Here is a 20,806-nt window from a genome sequence, read left to right on the forward strand (position 1 = left end):
GGTGTTTAATACATTCACAGTGTTGTGCAATGACCATTTCTCTCTAGTTCCAGAACATTTTCATCATCCCGAAATAAAGCGCCATACCCATTAAGCCGTTACTCTCCATTTCCCTCCCACTAGACCCTGGTTACCACCAATCTTTTCTGTCCCTTTGGGTCACCTATTCTGAATACTTCATACAAATGAAGTCATAGAATGTGTTTTTCTTCATGTAACTTATATGCGGACATATTGAATCTTACAAGTGATAAAAATATATAAAATTGAACAATAGCAAGCTCTCATTTGTACTTATTAAAAATAAGAACAAAATGAATTAAGAAAGTGAAACCCAATCCTAATGAGGTTATGACAATGGTAGCACAGAGTGGATAGCTCTAAAAGCAGATAAAACATTCAGAAACCTTTTGGGAAACAATTTAGAAATATGCAATTGGTGCTATAAAAATACTTCCATTGACTGGTAAAACCAGCATATAGAATTTATCATAATGAAATAATTTGACAGAAAAAATTGTTAAGTTTGCTAACAGGGGTGTTTACTTAATTCATCTTTAAGAACAAAAATTGGGAACCACCTGAGTATTCAGCGTTAGGGGACTGATGAAACAGATGATTATCCATAACTCTGATAGATGATAAACTATTCACAAGACTTTCATGAAGACCATGTGACAGCAGGATATATAATGTAAAGATAATGAAAAAGATAATGAAACATCAAGCTATGTAATATGCTTTCAGTTGTTTACAAATATATAAGCATATGTAAAAAAGATTTAAAGGAAATAGAATGAAATGAAATTATAGAGTGAATGGATTACAAGTCATTTTTTTGTATCCTCTTATGTTATAGCATTATTTTAACAATATATAAACTCAAAGAAAAAAAAGTAATAGTCCCTTGATGTTCATATATTAAGGAGAATGCTGTGCAGATACCTAAGCAACATTTCTCTTCCTTGCTTCAAAATCTCAGCATGTATTTTGTCCAGTGCCAGCAGTTGAACCAATTTTTTTTTATAACTCTGGCTACCATGGTTATTCTTGAAAATCTAAACAAAGTTTGTATTGTTCCCTGACAGCACCTCATATTTGGATTAAACCATGAGTTATGATTTTAGTGCATCCTGTTGAGGATTCTTTGAAGGCAGACTATATACCTCTTTTTTTGGTTACATAGTAAATGATAGTCCTCTTTCAGGGTGTATTCTGTTTCCAAGTTCTTATCCTTTTGCTATATTCAAATAGCATATCAAAAATTTCCCATAATAGCCATTGTTATTCTAAGTCAAAATCATTTTGCCATTTTACCAAGGGAAGTGCAAGAGTTAGAATTATAGTGTGACTTTGTATGGAAAGCAGAAGTTCTTCCAGGAGGTTAAGACTGTAGCAACTATAATAACCTAATGTAATAGTAAAACACTTTGCATATGTAGAAAACACTATGAGTGTCATATTGCTTAGTTTATCTGTGTATAAATCATCTTTTATAGGTTCTATTTCATTTAATTCAGTTCAGATTTTCATACATCCTGAAGACCATTACTAAATAAGAGTATAAACCAAATGATAATGAGGATAGACATGTTCATCATCTACTCTCTCCTAAATTTATATCAACTTCTAGATTCACTCATGCATTCATTTGGCATTGTAGCATAGTGTTAAGAGCACAACCTCTTAAGCCAGAGCATGAGAGCTCAAATTCTGGCTATAGCTGTGTAACACTGGGCAAGTTACTTCAATTCTCTGTGCCTTCATTTATTTACCTGTAAAATGGTGATAGCAAATAATATTACTTCATAGTACTTTGTGGGAACTGAGTTAAGGAATGTGACGTTCCTCGCACATAATAAACACTTAAAAATACTACTATTATTATGAATAGTAATAATATTCATAAATTTGAAGTGTTTTTGAAGCGGATAACACAAATCTAAAAAAGGCTCAAGCCCTGCTCTACAGGTGCTACATTTCAGACTTGGAAAATATGCTCAATTAAAGAAGCAACCTCAGTGCAAAGAAGAATGTAGCCCAGTAATTGGGGTACATCATAAAGAATTTCGGTGAATGTTTTTAAATGGAAATTAAATTCTAGTTGAAGTATATTTGAGCCACATGTAGGATAGAGGGTGACAGTAGCTTTCCTTTGCACTTGAAGATTCTTCCTCTTTACAAAACAGTTGCTGATTCAGAGTCTAGGACAACTGGTGTGTGTGTTCATCTTTCTGAAATGGGAGAATGTTCTAATGCAATAGCCATCATCATTTTCCCCAAAGCCACTAAGACAGTGATGCCCACAAATCTGAATGTTTGATTCTAAATAGTTTTACAGTAAAGCTGGAACAAGAAATTAATGCCATTTTTTTACTCTTGTGTTAAATGCGTCTAAGTGAATTAAGTAGGTGTTCAAAGATGTGTACATTCTTCAAAAATTTCAATTTGGAAACACTCATTTGATTAACTCTGACCAAAAAGAAAGGTAATGATTTAGTCTTTCTTTTCCTGAGCTGATGAATCACTTAAGAGTTTTCCATTGAGAGGCCCATATTTTCTATTGTCTTCTACTCATGCAACAAGTATTTATTTGCTTCCTATAATAAACCCAGCAACAGGCTAGATATTAATTTCTTTTGGTAAGTTGCTTCAGCTTTCTTAATGGGGAACAGACTGAACAAAGGAAATCAATCCTGTGTTGGCTTTGGTACCTTGCATATACGATTGTAGACTATATAAGCTAACTTGTATTTACACTAGTTGGCACTTATTTTCTGGCTACTTCTATAGCATTATTGAATGGTTATCCCCTCTAATGATGTTTATAACCTAATGAGTTTGTCTGTTGTATTTAGTAGTGTTCATTTTTCATTTTGAGGGTGAAGCCGGGTTGCCTGGAGCAGTGGGACAGCATGGAATTCCAGGTCTAAAGGTTAGTTCATATGAAACCAACCATAGTCATCTGAGACCTGAATTTACATGAAATTGTAAGTTATTACAATGTCTTATATTCTGCTGATTATACTTGGATGGAAATTTTTTGTCAATACTGAAATATGCTATAGTATGGAATTTTGTAACTAATGAATAAATTATGTTTGTGATTCTCATTAGCAATAAAAATGCAGGAAAGCAAATAAGATATGATTCTCTATAATCTTTACTCTGAGACAACCTCAACATAAGAAAGCCCATATTTCCTATAGTCATGAGAATATAAAAACATAGACCCTGTCCATATTACCTACAATTAGCATAATATTTACAAGATTTACTGGAGATGATCACCGTGACTCTGTGGCTTTTCCTCAAAATTCGCCCACCTCCAGCACTTATGCAATGTAACCAGTTCATCGTGTAAGAGCAGAATAAAGATGTGGCATGTTTAAAATTTTAAAATGGGTGTAGTCTGAATTACTAAATAGGGAAAAAATGTAATGAGCGTTGTTTTATTTTTTTGGATTGCCAGCTTTTCTTTGTTTCTTGAAGAACAAATGAGCCTGTTAAATATAAAAAGATTGGTAACCATTTAGTTTAGCCATACAGGCAGACAAATCCCAAAGCCTTTGATGCGCAAACATCCCTTACAGTACAAAAACTAATGTCTAATCCTGTCAGCTGTGCTGGTGTGTACCTATAACCACAGATGCCCGTCAGCTGATTTTACAGATCACATTGCCATTGTCAGGAGCCTAGGGCAGACCTAAAATTCCTAGACCTAATCCTTTGTCCTGCAGGAGAGGAGAGAAAATATCTTTGCTGAGGCTACAGCCATTTTCCTGTCTTCTTCGCTCCCTTGCTCCATGCTAAAAAGCCAAGCAATAGGAGTAAAGGCTTAATGCACATTCACGCTGCTATTCTTTCATTGCCTAGTGGCCACCGGGATAAATGTCTAGCGGTGAAGGGGGCCAGCAATTCAGAAAGCCCATTGTCAGGTTGACTTTCAAGGAATGAGTCTTGTCTGCAGACTAATTCCAGAGTGAGTGGGTTGTAGCAATAAAGAACACAGTCATCTCCTTAAACAATTTTTGAAAAGCAGTTTGATTGCTTAGCCATACTAACCCAAGTTTTTCATAAGAGAAGTGTTATCATAATGTATATGATTTATTTTAGATCCCATTCCATCTCCTGTCCCTTGCCTGCTTAAGGTTATAATGAAATTCTCTTCAGAACACAATCTTGTGTTTTAGTTCTCATTCTGTCTGGTCTACATTTTCAGTAGCAAATTATTTCCTAAACTCACTTGGATACTGTTGCTTTCTGGTGTCTTTCCTGAAGGTACCATACCTCTTATAATACACCTGATCTGGAACATTCTAGACACCAGCAGGTTATAGAGAGTCTTTGGCCTCGTTAAGGGGTCCACTCAGCACGGAGTGCTTGTGGTTATGTTAGGGGAAGACAGCCTGGAGAACCGCCCTGGAGAACCGCCCTGGCACTCAGGACCCCTGTAATGATCCAGGAACCAGGGGATGCTTTGAGTGAAATGCTTTGTAGAAGAACAGGCCAGTCTACCTTATAGATGCTGTGTTTGGGCAGAATGAAAAATAGCAAACCATTTGAATGCTCTCAAAACATTGAACCCTCATGCCATTGGTCTCTTTTGTGTGCCAAAAGCCAATTTCTGGATGATAATCTTAAAATATCTTTTGTTGTGCTCTAAAAGCAAAAAAGTAAGCTTATATTTGATATTCATACTCATACCCAGTTCTCCAGGAAACTCCCCTTGTTTGTTTCTATGTGGCAACCATGTATAACCAGAATAGAAAGTATCACACATGGCTTAGCTAGCATGTTCAATATCTTATTTTGTTGGATGTCATTTAATTATGTATTTTAATATATTTTATTTGTATTTTAATATATCCCTCAAACTCTGTTCTTTTGCTCAGGGAGAACCTGGAGAACGAGGAGAAAAGGTGAGTATGATTCTGCTTATATATTTCTTCTTTTTTTCCCCCAAAAGGTATCCGAACTGAATCAAACTGTGTAAATATATTATATATGTATAAAGTGACAAAAGGATTTTTTAGTAGAAGAACATGGTGTAATTCTTATGTGTGGACAAAAGTTTGGGTACAAAGGCTTAAAGAAATGGAGGGAAAGAGAGCAAGTTTAAACATTCTATGTTGAATTTTTAAGTAGCTTTCAAAAATACCTAGGCTTGAAAAATTTCTATTCTAACTACTTAATAACACCACTCCAATCCTTTTCTCAGCACCACAGCTCTCTCTACTGCTTCTTATGTCACTAGGTTAAAAGGATACAGATGTTTACCTGCAGCAAATGTGCTGAATGTTGTCCTACAAAGAATGCTCATAAAAACTAAAAAGAGAAGCGAAAGAAGCAGCAGTAATGGTGCATGTTAAATTTCTCTTGGACTCTCTTCCTTACTACTTTGGGACCTGTCCTGATTATTTTTAGATTCTCAGCGTATATTATGATGCCTATTTTCCTGATTCTCTTGCTATTTACTTTAATAGTGAGTAAGAAATATGCAGTCTGTGTGGGAAACAACCTGTATGCTGTACAATACTCTTCATGCGATCTTTGCTAGTCATGCGATCTTTTTGGCCAATCAGTATTATGACTGTAATTCCCAAAAGACATTCATCTAAAGATCAAACTTCTTGAATATAACTCTATTTTTTTTTTTATTATTATTTTTTATCATGGGCAGGCACTGGGAATCGAGCCCAGGTCTCCAGCACGGCAGGCGAGAACTCTGCCTACTGAGCCACCTTCACACCACCCTATAACTCTATTTTTCAATATTGCAAAGCAAACAGAAAATACATCTATTTAAATGGGATAAAAATAGAGAGCAGAAAAGGCAATTTCTTGCTCTGAGTCCATACTCCTAAGAAGGTTTTTGTTTTTTCAATAAAGAGATATTCAAACAATTTTTTAAAGCATGCTGATGGGCTGCCTACCAAAAGTTCATCCTAACTGATAATCAGTATATTTATTTAGCATGCAGTCGGATCACTGTAAGTTACATGAAAATTAATGAGACAACAGATGAGACATCTACTCTTTTGTGTAGAATTTAAGGAGGAAAGGTTGCGGTGTTAGCACGTTCCCGGGATTCATAAGATAAAGGGTCTCAGGCTCTCCTGGGCGCCGTGGTGCATCATTCTGATAGACAAAAGTCCAAGCAGGTTAAAGTTACGCTTATTTGAAACAATAATAGAAAATGGAAAGAGAAAAGTGAAAGTCTCCCTCTCCTGCCCACTCCCCTCCCCCAAGGAAACTATTATTATCATTAGTTGCTTTCTTAGCTTAAGGAAGTTTTGACATGACAGGAAAGTGACCACAGCCTTTGGAATATACTAAGAATAATACATTGCTGTCACTACTAAGAGCTACCATTTATTAGGGCTTATTATGTGCTTGATACTGTTCGAGTTGCTTTACATGCAAAATATAAGTTATTTCATAAAACTCCATAAAGTATTTTTATCCTCACATTACACACGATAAACTTGATGCTCAGAGAATTTCATTTGCCCAGTACGTGCTGAAACTGAACTCAGAATCCGGATCTCCCTTGCTGCAAACCCATGATATTTCCGCTATAACGTGCTGAAGATTTACATTAAATAATTTGGAGTTTAAGGAAGCAAAGCATAGATAATAAATGAATGCCTTTTTCTAATGCATTGTTCTATGGGTACAAAGGAGACATCAGTGAGGGAATAGGCATAAGATGTCTCAAAAATCAAAAGGAAAAAAGCCTTCAAACTCATTATGCTCTGATTCAGAAAAATAAAACCCCAGCTTTATAATAAACTTTTCATATTATTAAATGCAAAAATATAGGCTCAGATAAATAATCCACACATTTCAAAGGTATTGTCAAACACTTTAAGGCTCTTGAAGAAAGCGTAGGATTTATATAACCAAATGGAAAAGACAGGTTGGGATTCCAGGTGGAAGGAATAACACAAGAAGGGATACAGAGGAGGTGATGGTATGGCGTCTTGAGGGAAGAGGAGAAAGTCTTTTTTAGTGGGAGGTTTAAGCATGGAAGAAAATAGAATGGGTTGAGGAGGCTTTAAGTGCCAGAATAAGGTATTGGGAGACAACATGGAAGTTAATGTTTTCGGTTAATATTGTGGAGTAGTTGAAAACTGTTCAGCCATGTCCATTGTAATAAAATTTCTTTGGATCAGTTGATATCAGGCAGCTGGTCAAGTTAAAGTATATTAGCTCTGTAGATCATCTATAAAAAATCTTAATATATGATGCTTATGAAAGAAAACGTAAAATGATGAAAAATACTCTTTGCTTAATGTTACCAGTATATTTTATATACTTTCCTTTCCTCCCCCCCTCAGGGTGATGCTGGAGAGACTGGCCCTAAAGGTGACGCAGGAGAAAAGGTACAGTTTTGTGAAATATCAAAGTGTTCGGAATGAACAAAAAATATGATTTCACATATATGAAAATGGTTAGATTTTGAGAGGAGAATGAGTGAGTAGCTTCAGAAGACAAGATTAGAGATAGTTCTGCAGGATTAGAAAACATTTAAATATTTGATTTATAAAAGATGACTATTCTTCCAGTTCCTGGCTATATATCTAAACATTTTTTAAGGTGAAATGGTATGGCACAAATTCTAGAATATACGTAGTTAAGTTTCCAGTAAGGTGGCTTTCAAGGAATAAAAACACCTGGTCATGTGCAAATGGGAAACTTCCTTTATACCCAGGATATAAAAATACAGTTCCTAAAGTGATTTAGTTTATCCCAATTTTAGAAGGGAACATGTCAAAAGATAGGGGTGAGATTAAAGAGTTTGAGTCTTAATTAATGTCACTGCCTTTAATTGATGTCACTGCCTTTAATGCAGTCTTGAAATTGTGCCTCAATTTGAAATCCACTAAATCTTGATATTTGTTCAGACTGTTTCTGCCACTTTCTTTTCTAATTTTTAAACCATTATTAGCATTTATATTGCAGTAGTCATGTGGCTGTCTTCCTACATCTCCTTTTTTGCTCCCTAGTCTATTGCTGTGGCTATCTTTTGCTTGGATTCATACTTTATAGACATCTCTGACATAGGAAGAATATTTTACTTCACTTATGCTTTGCATTAGGAAATAAGATCTTTTTAAGACACTGAAAATAGAATAGAGTCACTTGGATTTTAAATTAAATCAAGCCAAGCAATTGAGTGATAAAAAAAGAATCATTCATATAGGCTCACAGTTGGGAATGCAACTATTCTGCATTGGAAATTATTACAGTACAGATGCATAATGATTAGCCATAAAATCCACAAAATAGAAATCAGTTTGGTTGGGCCACAGGGGCTCAGCAGGCAGAGTTCTCGCCTGCCATGTGCAGACACCTGGGTATAATTCCTGGTGCCTGCCCATATCAAAAAAAAAAAAAGAAAGAAATTTATCTTCCTCATTCTTATAAATATTAATATAAATATGGTGTGGGTGGTAGGATTGAAATAATGTCACCAAATAGTGTGTTTGTATTCGAGGGGCTGTATTTCCACAGCCTAGAAATTTATGTGCACACTCGGCTTCTTGTAGAACAGGTTTCTCAGTCTCAATCTCAGCTCTGTTAACATGTTGGTAAGGATTGTGTCTACCTGCTGGTGCGACAGCATCCTCTCTCAATTTGTGACAACCAAACAGGTCTCCAGCTATAGCCAAATGTACCCTGGGGGGGCAAAATCACCCCCAGGGTTGAGAACCACTGCTGCACTCATTTCACTTATCTGTCGAACATAAATATCATACTACAATAAAAAATGGAAGAAAATGTTTAATACTAATGAAAGCAATGATATACTCCAGCTACTCTTGAAGTCAAAATTTGAAACCCCAGATACATAAACCTCGATGTTATATTTAACTTTCTGGGTTTTTTTTTTTTAAGTGAAGTAGTAGATTTACAGAAAGATCATCCATAATAAAATTCCCATATACCCCCTCATTATTAACACCTTGCATTAGTGTGGGACATTTGTTACAATTGATGAAAATATTATTATAATTGTACTATCAACTATAGTTCATGGTTTACGTGAGGGCTCACCATGTTGTACTACCCTATGATGTTAGTTTTTAAATTTTTATTCTAGTAACCTATATATAATCTAAAATTCCTCCATTTAGCCACATTCAAGTATATAATTCAGTGCTGTTAACTACATTCACAATATCTGTGCTACCATCACCACCATCCATTATCAAACCACCTCTATCACCTGAAATAGAAACTCTGGACAATGTAAGCATTCTTGTTCATACTTAGAAGCAGGGTCAAAAAAGCATTTTCTGTAAAGGGCCCCAAAATAACTATTTTAGGTTTTGTTGCCTGTATGGTCTCTCTCACAACTACTTAACTCTTCCAGGGTGAAAGCAACCACAGACTATACATAAGCAAATGAGTATGGCTGTGTTCAATAAAACTTTATTTCTGGGTACTGAAATTTTAATTTTATGTATCTTTAACATGTCATGATATATTCTTGTACTTTTGATTTTTCAAACCACGCTTAGCTCACAGGCCATACAGAAACAGGTGGCAGAATAGGCTTAGTCCACAGCCCAGAGTTGTCAACCTCTGCTTAAAAGAAAGAAAATCTTCTAAACAGAAAGCAATTTCTGAGAGTGAAAATAATGTGTGCCAAGTCTGAATTATGCCTATATGGATTTATACAGAAGATGTGTTTTGAAGCTTCATTCAGAACATTGGCCAATAATTGTTTATCTTATCACACATATTTTAAATTGAATTTTCCAACAGGAAAGCATCATTTTTTTTCTTTTAAAAGATCAAGTACTTCTTAAAGGAATACTGTTCTTATTTTTTATAGTAATGCAAATCATTTACCATACTGACTCACATTGTAAACTCTTATAACTGTTACCTTTTCTTAATATGTAGAAATTGAAATCGACTAGGTTGGTTGTTTTTCTTTTGTAACGAAACATTTTATTAGTCAACTGAAATTAGGCACAAGAATGCTTCAGTTAAAAAGGAAATCATTTCCATAAGCTTTCAATGGGTCTAAGCAGGGAATTGTAAATAGAAATCTGTAACATATAATATGTAATCTGACCTGTAGCATTCATCTCCGAGAATGCTGTAATTGGAAAATAATTTTTGATGTGTTTTTTAAACATTTCCTGCTTCTGTCATATAATTTGTTTCCAGCATGTTGGAAACACTCTTCTTATGGCCTTTGTATTCAGTATGTGAAACTCATTCATCATTTACCAAGTTTGGGATGTAAAATGAAAAAGCACTTCTTTTGTGCCATTGATGTAGTAAATTACGTCATTGACTGATTCACTTTAATAGGATTTTTTTTCCTTTTGATCCAACTCAGCGCCTTTGGATGGTAAAGCAATCTAAGTCTTTCCAGACTAGTCATCTGGAAATGCTGTGGAACTATAAAAACCATTAGGCTGGGTTTTCTCCATGGCCAGCAACCATGCCGCACTCGAGGTTTCAGAATGACCTGCCAAAGACTGATTTCAATGAAATGTACAGTTATTACTGGAAGGTTAAGTTCTAGCCTTTGGAGTATTAATCCCACCACCTAAAAAGTATGTAGAAATGGGTTTCTTAGCCATTTCCCTGCATTTGAAAATAGGTGTTTGTCCAGGACTCTGAATTGTTTGACCATGCCACTCTATTCATGAGTCTATCCATTGATTCAAAAGCTCCCCCTTCTTTTGGTTGGTATTACTTTATTATGTCTTCATTTTGCTCGCTGACCTCCATTCCTACAAATATGCTGCTTTCTCACTTTACATATGACATAGCATCTTTGAGTTGCATCCTTGAGTATTTTCCCAAGCCACAGTCATCTTTGGAGACACCAACCCAATAATTTTCTTTCAATCAAAGCTAAAGTGAGCACTCCTATCCCAGTCTGTGTTGGGCATCCTCTAACTTAGCACGGTATTCTTGTAGCTTAGAACACTTCTACCCTTTGTCTACCTCTCCTAACTCTTTACCTCCACTTCCCCACTTTCCAACCCTCAGTTAGGTCCTATTCCCAAATTCAGTTCCTCGAAACACTGACTTCTAAGTCATTTCCTTGGGGCAGCCTTTCAACCTCCTCTAAATTGGTTAGGTAACCTAATACATGCCCCCATCGAAGTCATCATAATCCCTTTCATAATCCTCTCATGGTTTATTGTAATTCCCAGTTTAAGTGAACATCCAGACCACTGGAAAACTAAAAGCGCACAAATAACCATATGATGCCAGACAGCTGTATTTCCAATACCAAGTCAAGCTCTTGGCATATAGATAGAGCATAATAAATATTTATTGAATGAATAAACTTTTAGAACTGTGTCTGATTTTCACTAAATGGTCAGACTTTTTCTTAATCTATGCATTTGTTTATCATGTCATCTGTGTGACTACAGTGAGTATCAGCAGTCACTGTCATTCCTGAATGCTTGCCTTGTCCCAGCCCCTGTACTGAGTGATTTTCCTCCATTGCCTCTTTAATCTTCACAACAGTTCTAAGAGATGAATGCTAGTGTGGAGAGGCTTGAGTATAGGCCCGGTTGGAACGTGGTGGCTCTATGTCCATAATCTGTGCTTTCATCCACATACTAGGAAGGGGATAGCTATCATGTGGACAGCAACCTTAGGCCAAACCACTGTTTGTAAATAGCATCTTAGTTTTTTGTTTCTGTGGTATGTGAACTGCATGACAGTAATGGCTGAGTTTTAAAGACAAAGGGTATATTTAGGATTTGGGTAATGGGACAGATATGCAAGATCATGCATATGATTATGGTATCTAGCCTTGACCAACTGCACATAAAAAAAAAATTGCAAAACAATTTGGTGGATTGGTCAGAATTCCCCAAAACATGATGGTCTGTTCCTATCCCAAATTTTAAAAGAAAGAAAGAGAAAGAATCTATTACTGCCAAATTGCAGGTTAAAGACAGGGATTGTGACTATGAACTGCTGTCTCCCCAACTCCCTCGTCCAGGATATGCTTGGCACATAATTGGTGCTTAATAAATATTTGTTGATTTAATTAATGAATGATAGAAATAAGTCACCACGTTCACTTCAGATTCCACTCTTTCTTTATTAGCGTATACATTTAATTATCTACCAAATGTGTATTTGAAAATAATCACAAACAAAAACAGAAATTCTGTGGTTGAATGAACAAGAATAAAGTCAAATTTGTTTAACTCTCTTACCTTCTTATGGTATTTCTCAACTAAGACTTATCCTGTGGAAATTTTTATTTCCAAACCAACTGACTCATCAGGCTTAAAGTATACTTAAGGCGCTTCCCCTATCCACCTACTTTAATCCTCCTTAATCCATATTCATTTTCACTTTTGGGGAAAGGAAGATTAAAATTCACTGTTTTATTTCCATTTCTTCCAGCATTAGCCTTGAATATATTTAAGTTGTGAATGTCTTCCAACAGTTGCTTGGCCACTTAAAAATTATAAAATTCTTTGAGATTTCACAGTTTTAAGTTATTAAAAAGAGAATAAAGATACCATTCATAGTTGTACACCAAAATGAAACTGTTCAGATTTCTACAAATAAATCAGTTTTTCAGGAAACTATCCTTATCTTCTATGAGAATTAAATTTAGTCTTTATTTTCATTAGATTATGTAGTCATGTGAGATTAAAAACTGGAAAGAAAAAAAAAACCCAAACTGTTAACTAAATTAACACAAGCAGCTTGCTTTTATTTACAGGTTTATTGCAACTTTTACGCCCCTGTTGTCAAATCGAAATGAACCAATTACTCTTTTCTTTGTTCAATAAAAAAATGAAATTTAGGAAGCCCAAAATTCACTTAACCTCAAATTGCTTCATTTTCCTCATCTATTAAATCTGCCTATTTCATGGAAATTTTGTGAAGTATACAATGAGTTGAAAGAAAGGTCTTTGCAAAATCAGAATCGCTTATATCAATACAAAAGTCTTATTGTGCTAAGTATTACAAACCTGACTCATTGGTGTGGATGGCTCTCAGAATTGATTTGCTAAAAATAGAAATGTTATTTTATTAGCTGTATTTATTTCGCTTCTTATTCGGTACTCAATGAATGTTCATGATTGGGAAGAGAAATCAGTGTCATCCTACTGTAAGACAGTAGGACTTGAGGTCCTCTTCATCATTATGTTTAGTCATGTTCTCATTGTTACTTGAATAATAGCAATTACAGATGTCAAAGAAACTCATATATATATATATATATATATCAGTTTCCTCAATAACCTAATTTATGATTTCCTTCTTGTTCTTAGGCTTTATTTTCCTTAAAGCTTTTTTTCATTTCATCTTTGACTGCTGACCTGCTTAAAAAATTATTTTTGAGGTGCATTCATTCATTCATCATGTATATGTATCAAGCATATACTAGTGCCAGGCACTGGATAAAAATAGAATCTGCTCAAATCCAAACTTTTTAATGGAAGACCAATGAATAAGCAGAAAATCTAAGTCCACAGTTATAAAATGAGTTGCACAGGACATGGACAGGAAGTTACACAGGACATACGCAGGAAGGTGTATGTGTGAGAAGTATGTGTCTGGTTGGTCAGTGAAAGTTTCTCTGAGGTTTTGCCACTTCAGCTGAGACCTGAACAAAGAGTGCCAGAAGACGGAAGAGAAGTTGGGAGATGAGGACAAGTGTTCCATGTACAAAAGCCTGAGGCCTTATCTCCGTCACTAAAAGAGATTTATGAGCTGCTTCCGGAATCTAGAACAAGGAAATAGACACCTGGACCAGCTCCTTGACGACTTGCACAGATGGGGCAGCTGAGGAAACCTGAATATGTGCCTTCCTTTTTGTGGGTGTTTCTGTTTTCCAGATGGTCATAAATGACTAAGTTTCCCCCCACCCCCACTCCTTTTTCCTTTAGTATATTCAGGTGAGAGAGAGGGCTAGAAGATACTTGAAGATAGAAGTACTTTGCTAGCCTCATTTCAGAAATAATCTATATTCCCTGCTATCCTCCATATTTTGTCCTCTACTACTCTCCCCTGTTTATTTGTATCGTATTTACTTTAGAAAACTACTCACCCTCTGAGATCTGAGCCGAATTTTGTGCCTTTTAAAAAACTCGATTCTGTGTCAAGATGTTATCTCGGAACTTACATGCATCCCATCACCCACAAGTCATCCGTCATCCTGTAACTTCACAGTGACTGTGTTACAATGAAATAAGTGTAATGCTTGAACGGTGATGGTTGTAACTGTGACAGTGCTTCATGAGGAAAATAAACCCACCTGGTGCATGGCTTTTTCCAACCCAACATCATTAACCCTTTGACTTCATCTGTTGAACCTTGACTTCCCGAAGACCAAGAGGGTCAGGGAACTCTCAGTAAATGATAGCCAGTGACATTAACGAATTCCGGAAATAGAGAAAACCAAAAGTTTCAGATTCCTGAATTACAAGTTATTGCTGCAGAATGCATTTTTGCAGTGTATCAAAGGAAAAGATCCATATTCATAAATTGATATTTATTTTAAGAAATATAGCCCTTATGTGTTTTGCAATCAAAGTAAGCCCTATTTTTAGGAAGCACACTGCTTATCTTGGAAACTGTTGACATCTTAGAAGCTGACATATTGATACAAATGTTTGTGAAGTATAGTTAGGCCCATTAGCCATGGGACCCCCTTGAGTAACTGTGTCAATAATGATTGGTTGCGTGTTTGTGTTCTTTCCTGTTCTCACCATATTTCTGACATGTGGAATAATCTCTTGTGGATTTCATTTTAGGGTGATCCTGGATCATCTGCTGCAGGAATTAAGGTAATTATAGCCTTCCCAGCATTTGTACCCTAAGGGCCACAGTTCTGAATTAGTAAGTTTTGACCTTGCTTTCTTTCATCAACTTTGATAGTTATAACTCTTTCTATTCTTCTGCATAGTCACCTTCAAACAGAAGAAAATTTCTCTTAGAAATCTGATAAAGGCCTAAATAAGAGATCTTGCCTTATCTTTCCTTTCTGCTTGACTCTTCTGGAAAGAGGGATTTGTATATTCAGAGAAAAAAAAGTTTTCTTATGTCTAGTAAGATACTGAGCAGTAGAATAACATAAATAAAGTGCATGCGAATGAGAAGGAGGCTGTGCTTATGGTGAACATTTCCAGAGGCCTATGCGTTTTTGGAAAATTCTTGTAAGACTGTCCCTTTCATTGTTGGTTTTCTTGACCAGGGAGAACCTGGAGAATCTGGTCGTCCAGGGCAAAAGGTAATATCTCTATCTCTACTGTGTGCTTCGTACTGCCCCATATTCACTATTTTACATCTATTACTTACTAGGTAATATGAAAACAATTATGGAAAAATGATGTGGTTTCTATGCTTTGCATGTAGACTGTTATTGATAACTTTTCATTTTCAAATATCTTGGTGTTGGCTGTAGCAACATCTGAGAATTTTGTGCATGTAAAAGGTTGATACATGAACTAAGGTTGGTATATACTCAGCTGTTTGAAACTAACAAAGATCAATTGCATTGGAATGCCAACAACTTATTTTGCATGTTTAAAGATAACCTGCGTGTTTGCAATCTTTCTTGAGAAGAAATGCATATTGACTAAACTGTCTCAATAGGTAATGATGGACAGCTCTTTAAAAATTTTATTTCTTTTCCTTTCATTTTAAATGCTCCCCTTCTGATAATTTTATTATGCAAATCATATCTATTTGTGCAGTGAATGTTATATTATGCAAACCAGATTTGTTAATAAACTAAATTTTAATTAGAGGTGTGGTCATACGTTTTACTAACCAATCGTTAGATACATGATTTTTTTTATCACTGTGTTTCATTTCAACTGTAAATTAAAAGACATGTATCAAATATGTTTAGATCCACATTCTCATTGGAGTTGGCCGCAGGAAACAACTGTTAGCAGTGCATGGTCTGAGCCTCTGGGTCCCCATATCCAGTGCAGTCAGACTGTCGGAAGATGGACTTTACCTCGTTAACAGAAGGGGGGAGAAAGAATAAATTCCTTTTGCAGTAGTTGGAGCTTTAAGACATACTAAAATAATGTTCCCACATTCTGGAAGTCACTGAGAGGACCATTGTTTTATTTTAAACAGTTGGTATTGAAGTAATCTTTTATACGATCTTTCACATCCTTTTAAAATTTCTCTAATTTAAAAGCAATTTTTTTCACTTGAAATTGAGAAATGGTTCATCAGGCACAGTTTCAGGTAAAGTTGATACTTTTCCAAAGAACCCCGCTGAACTCTGCCACCTTTACTATTGAATTCCTAAGATTTCTTGATTCTTTACGTTGGAACCTTAAAATTAGTAGCGTAGTCAGAGATCCAAGGTCTGCTTTCATTTGAAAAAGCAAATACTCTTATCAGATTATCTAGTTGTAGGTCTCTTAGACTTTAACAAAAGTAAAGGCTAAATTTAAGCTGCCCTCCAAATCTGTGATCTGCTAAGAGATGAGCCTACCAGACTGTTCTGTCTCTTTATAAAGCAGCAAAACTACTCTGCCATAATCTTCGATAGATTCCACTGTTTCCAGAATAGAAAATCCAAATTGATTTCAATTATTTAGTGAAACATTGCCTTATCATGAATATTTAGTAATATAGTTTAGATTCATTTTGGGGAGTTTATAGGTTTGCAAATGAAAACATTGGTTTTCCTTTGCAGTTCATTAGAAAACAGTTGTAAATTATTTTGAGAGAAGGGGATAGCCTTATTAGAAGCTTATAATGCATCTGAATGAACATGTCCACTTAAATAAGTAATATCTTTTCATTACTATGTAGACTAAATTTTACTCCTCACAGTAATTCTTCTTTCCCACAATATTTATGACTTATTTTGTCTAATACCAGAATTTGATAACACTTACCCCAACACTGATTTAAAAATCAAATATTTCCACACATGCTGCTTTCTGAGATTACAAAAATGACAAACTGAAATGAGTACAGGATCAACTCAAGAGCTCTCCCTATCTTCCGTTGCCATTTTCCTCACTGCTGTAGAACTGGCACTTAAATGCCAGTGTTAGGGACACTCCCAGGAAAATGTAGGATATCATAATGGAGCCAAAAAAATTGATTAGCTTTCCACTTTGGTTAATTTCCAGTATGGAAGTTTGCTATTTATAGTAACATTCATCATATAAGAATAGTGTAGTTATAAACTTTCATAGCTTCAACAATGGCGTATGTGATTGATATGTGCCAGTGTGTGTATATGTACAGTGAGTGAATGTGTAGATTTATGAATTAAGGTGTGTTTTATCACATAATTCTGCCCTTCCTCACTTCTCTCACATCTTTTTTAAAGTATTGATTTTAATGTCAAAGGAGTGACATTAGTTGATTCTTCCTAAGAGTGGATATTCACAGTGGAACTATTTCTGGCAGGGAAGGGCAACAGTAATAGAGACACAGGGTGGATACAGAGCCCCAACTTTGAGAGTGTACAGGGTCTGTTATGGTGACCTTCAAATTATGACCCAGATCTGACCTACTAGCTATGCATGCCCAAAAACTCAGCTCAGGGACGCCCCCAAACCAACGAATATGTGACAGTGGTGAAGTTAACTGAAAAATTCTCTCTTAATTGGAAGATAAGCCTTCATATAAAGATGGAGAATTTATATAAAGAGAAATATCTTCCCTAAAATTTTAGATGATCCACAAAGGGGAAAACAGCAAGAGTAACTATTGTATAATCTTCCATTATATCAACTAATGGATTTGAGCTAAATGCTCAAAGTCTTTGTAAGTATTCAATCTGTATTATAAAATGTTCCATAATGTCTTATACATCTTTCTTGTTGTTAAAAGACATGGATTGTGTGTCTGTGTATGGGTGTGTGTAACAAAATCTTCCTTTGAAGTAGTCATACGATCCTTTTAATTTGGTGGGAGGGAAGAGTAGAGGATGAAACAGCATTACCACTTATTTATTTCTACCAGTATTTCAGATAGAATGGCCTGAGCTTGGGGTGGGAATGGTGTTCAAAAAGAATGCAAAACTATAAATTTGTCATCAGTATGTTTACGTGTATTGGTTGCCTATTCATTTTGGTTGCATTAATGTGTTTTCAAGGGCATTAAGCTTTTTTACAGTGAAATGGAGTCTGCAGTAAATATGGATCCAAGCTCTTTCAACTGATCTTCCTCAACTTTTTGAGTGAAGGGGAAAAGGGAAAGAAAATAGAAAATCAAATTACTCTATTCTATTTATGTAAAGTTTAATTTATTTGGACAAATATTCTATGAATGGAATAACAAATCAGTTCTTAATAGTCATTCATTAGCATGAAAACCAGAATGATTGAAAAAGGATCCTTTCTTATTTGGCTTAATCTCATTGTATTGTTCACAATGCAAACTTTCATTTATATAGTTTCAGACAGAATAGTTTTTCTTTTGCATTCCTGAAGTACCTTTGACCGACACTATCAAGAAAATTATTGTTCTTTCTATGTCTAACTACAGAGCTTAATAAACAGTGTCTGAAATAATTTTGTGATAATATCAGAGCAAATTATGGTGCTTCACGATTTGAAAAATACGTATTAAAGATGGCATGTTTGTGCTCGCTTCGGCAGCACATATACTAAAATTGGAACGATACAGAGAAGATTAGCATGGCCCCTGCTCAAGGATGACATGCAAATTCGTGAAGTGTTCCATATTTAAAAAAAAAATGGCATGTTTGATGTTCTTAGTAGATTTTCCTTGGAATAGGGACAGGTTACAGCATTTAGATTAGAAGTGCCTCCCTGTGTTACTTTTGTTGTCAGTTTTGTGTTCCCATCTTTTTAGCATAATTATCCCATTTAGTGACCGTCATGAAATGATATGACTCTTATACCTTCAAATGTCATTTCCATAAAGAATAATCTCATCAGTCCAAAACGGGGTGGGCTTTCATTTTCTCCTGCAATTTTTTTATACTTCTTTCATGGAATTCAGGAGATTTTCTAAGCAATGTAACCTCCTGTCACCATGCTTTGTGTTTAAAGTAATGTAGACAATTCTGTGAAAATGAGAAGGTTTAGTTTGTCTCCAGTGAGCTCACCCAAAATGTACCACTTAATCTCAAACCTGTATTCAGGAACAGCTGCACTGTACCATTAGCTAAACTGCTAAGCAGCATTGCCCAGACTTAAACAAATGTCAAGAACATAGGCTGGAGTTAAGTATGACCTTAACCATTCATTTATCTTCTCATCATTCAGGAATGGAAAAGAAATCTTACTATACTTTTAAGTGAGCGAGACATTTAATGTATACCATTTTGATGTGACCATCTGTTCCTCCAGCCAACTCTTGATAATCTGAGGTGAGGGGGGTACTGGAATCGGATGCATTACTGGAATGCACACATAACCCTCATTTCAGCAAATAGCCTCAACCTCCTCCACAAATCTTTGACCGAAGAAATAATGAAATATACTCACAGACGTTCCTTCTCCTTTCATTCCTCTTTCTCACCTTCTGCTAGAGACGATTAAGAGCATGAACTGGCAGGAAGGGGGAAAATCCTAACTAATCTGCAAAGTGGTCAGCAAATCCCCCGAATCAAGAGTTGACTGAACTGCATAATCTCACCAGACTTCTTGAAACTAGACAGCATTTTTTATGTAGCAGAAAGTATTCACTGGGATCATTTGCCATGTTTTTCTCCCAATATTGTGACTGCATGAATATCCTCCTATAACGCTATGTGATTTTCCCGTGTAGGGTGAACCAGGCCTTCCTGGACTACCTGGACTTCCGGGGATAAAGGTAAATACTGTACTGACAGTGTTGGCTTCATAGAACTGTGCTTACTAGAGTCACCCAAACAAGGCGAGAATAGGAAAGGATGAAAAATAAAAATGCAGCAGTGCTGTTTAAATGCCCTCCAGCCATCTCAATCAATTAAATTTGTAATTAAAAATTAAGCACAGGTACTGCTAAAGTTTGCCATGCTCTATGAATTGTATAATCAGCTGTTTAACCCATGATGCCACTTAAGTTGTAAAAGCCGCGTCATTTGTCGCCTCGGGAGTTCTTTTAAGCCTGGAACTTCCCCTTACCCTTGTATTTTAATTTTATCCTTAAGAACCTGTCAGATTTTGACCAGAATTAGAGTCTTAGAATCCCCATAAATCTGACATTTAGGCAGCTGTTTTTGTGATTCACCCATTATAATAATCCCTCAAAAATGTTTTGTGCTTCCACTTCCTGTCAATAATTGTCACTGTGAAATACAAGTGGTGTTATTAAAATATTTTGACCCAACATGCACTATCCCTATAAATTTTCTGTATATCTTTTGAAATGATTGCTTAAAGCTTAGTTTGAAAGCATTTTCTTTTTAAAGAATAGACAGTGTTCAAAATGTCCCAGGGCAACCGGCAAGCTTAAAGTTGTATTGCCATACCTGTAATTACTCCTTTAAAATCAGCTTCTTGTTCCCAATTTTTTTTATTATAAACTGTTTGATAGGGTAACCTAATGTAAGTAGTTTGTCCTTATCCTGTTCTCATCTCAGAGTTCTGACTCCATTTCTAGTCCATATTTCAGCACTCTAAAATTAATATTCCTGAGTTTCAGTGTGAGAGTTGCGGATGCTGATTTTATGAAGATTATGTTTAGAGTATGAGTTACTTGAAATAATATGATTTTTTTTAAATAAGCATTAAGATATTGCATTCCCTTAACAACAACAAAAAATACTGAATTCCCAGAGATCATATGGTATCATATATAATTTTTTAGTAAGTCTGTTTAGTATAACCATTAGAAATGAAAGCTC

The 20,806-nt window shown here is 35.5% G+C and overlaps 1 protein-coding gene and 1 non-coding gene across 2 annotated transcripts in view; both read left to right on the plus strand.

Moving 5' to 3' along the window:
- Positions 1-20,806, plus strand: part of COL25A1 (collagen type XXV alpha 1 chain) — a 486,980-nt gene that overhangs the window by 413,547 nt on the left and 52,627 nt on the right. Inside the window, 6 exon segments of the mRNA XM_077143256.1 lie at positions 2,882-2,935; positions 4,896-4,922; positions 7,344-7,388; positions 14,778-14,810; positions 15,218-15,253; positions 19,747-19,791. Of these exon segments, the coding sequence (XP_076999371.1) occupies positions 2,882-2,935; positions 4,896-4,922; positions 7,344-7,388; positions 14,778-14,810; positions 15,218-15,253; positions 19,747-19,791 (240 nt within the window).
- Positions 18,593-18,699, plus strand: LOC143668641 (U6 spliceosomal RNA). Its single transcript, XR_013168506.1, has one exon. It is a non-coding gene; the product is annotated as a U6 spliceosomal RNA (small nuclear RNA).

Source organism: Tamandua tetradactyla, chromosome 24, assembly GCF_023851605.1.
Source record: "Tamandua tetradactyla isolate mTamTet1 chromosome 24, mTamTet1.pri, whole genome shotgun sequence".
Taxonomy (NCBI): Eukaryota; Metazoa; Chordata; class Mammalia; order Pilosa; family Myrmecophagidae; genus Tamandua; species Tamandua tetradactyla.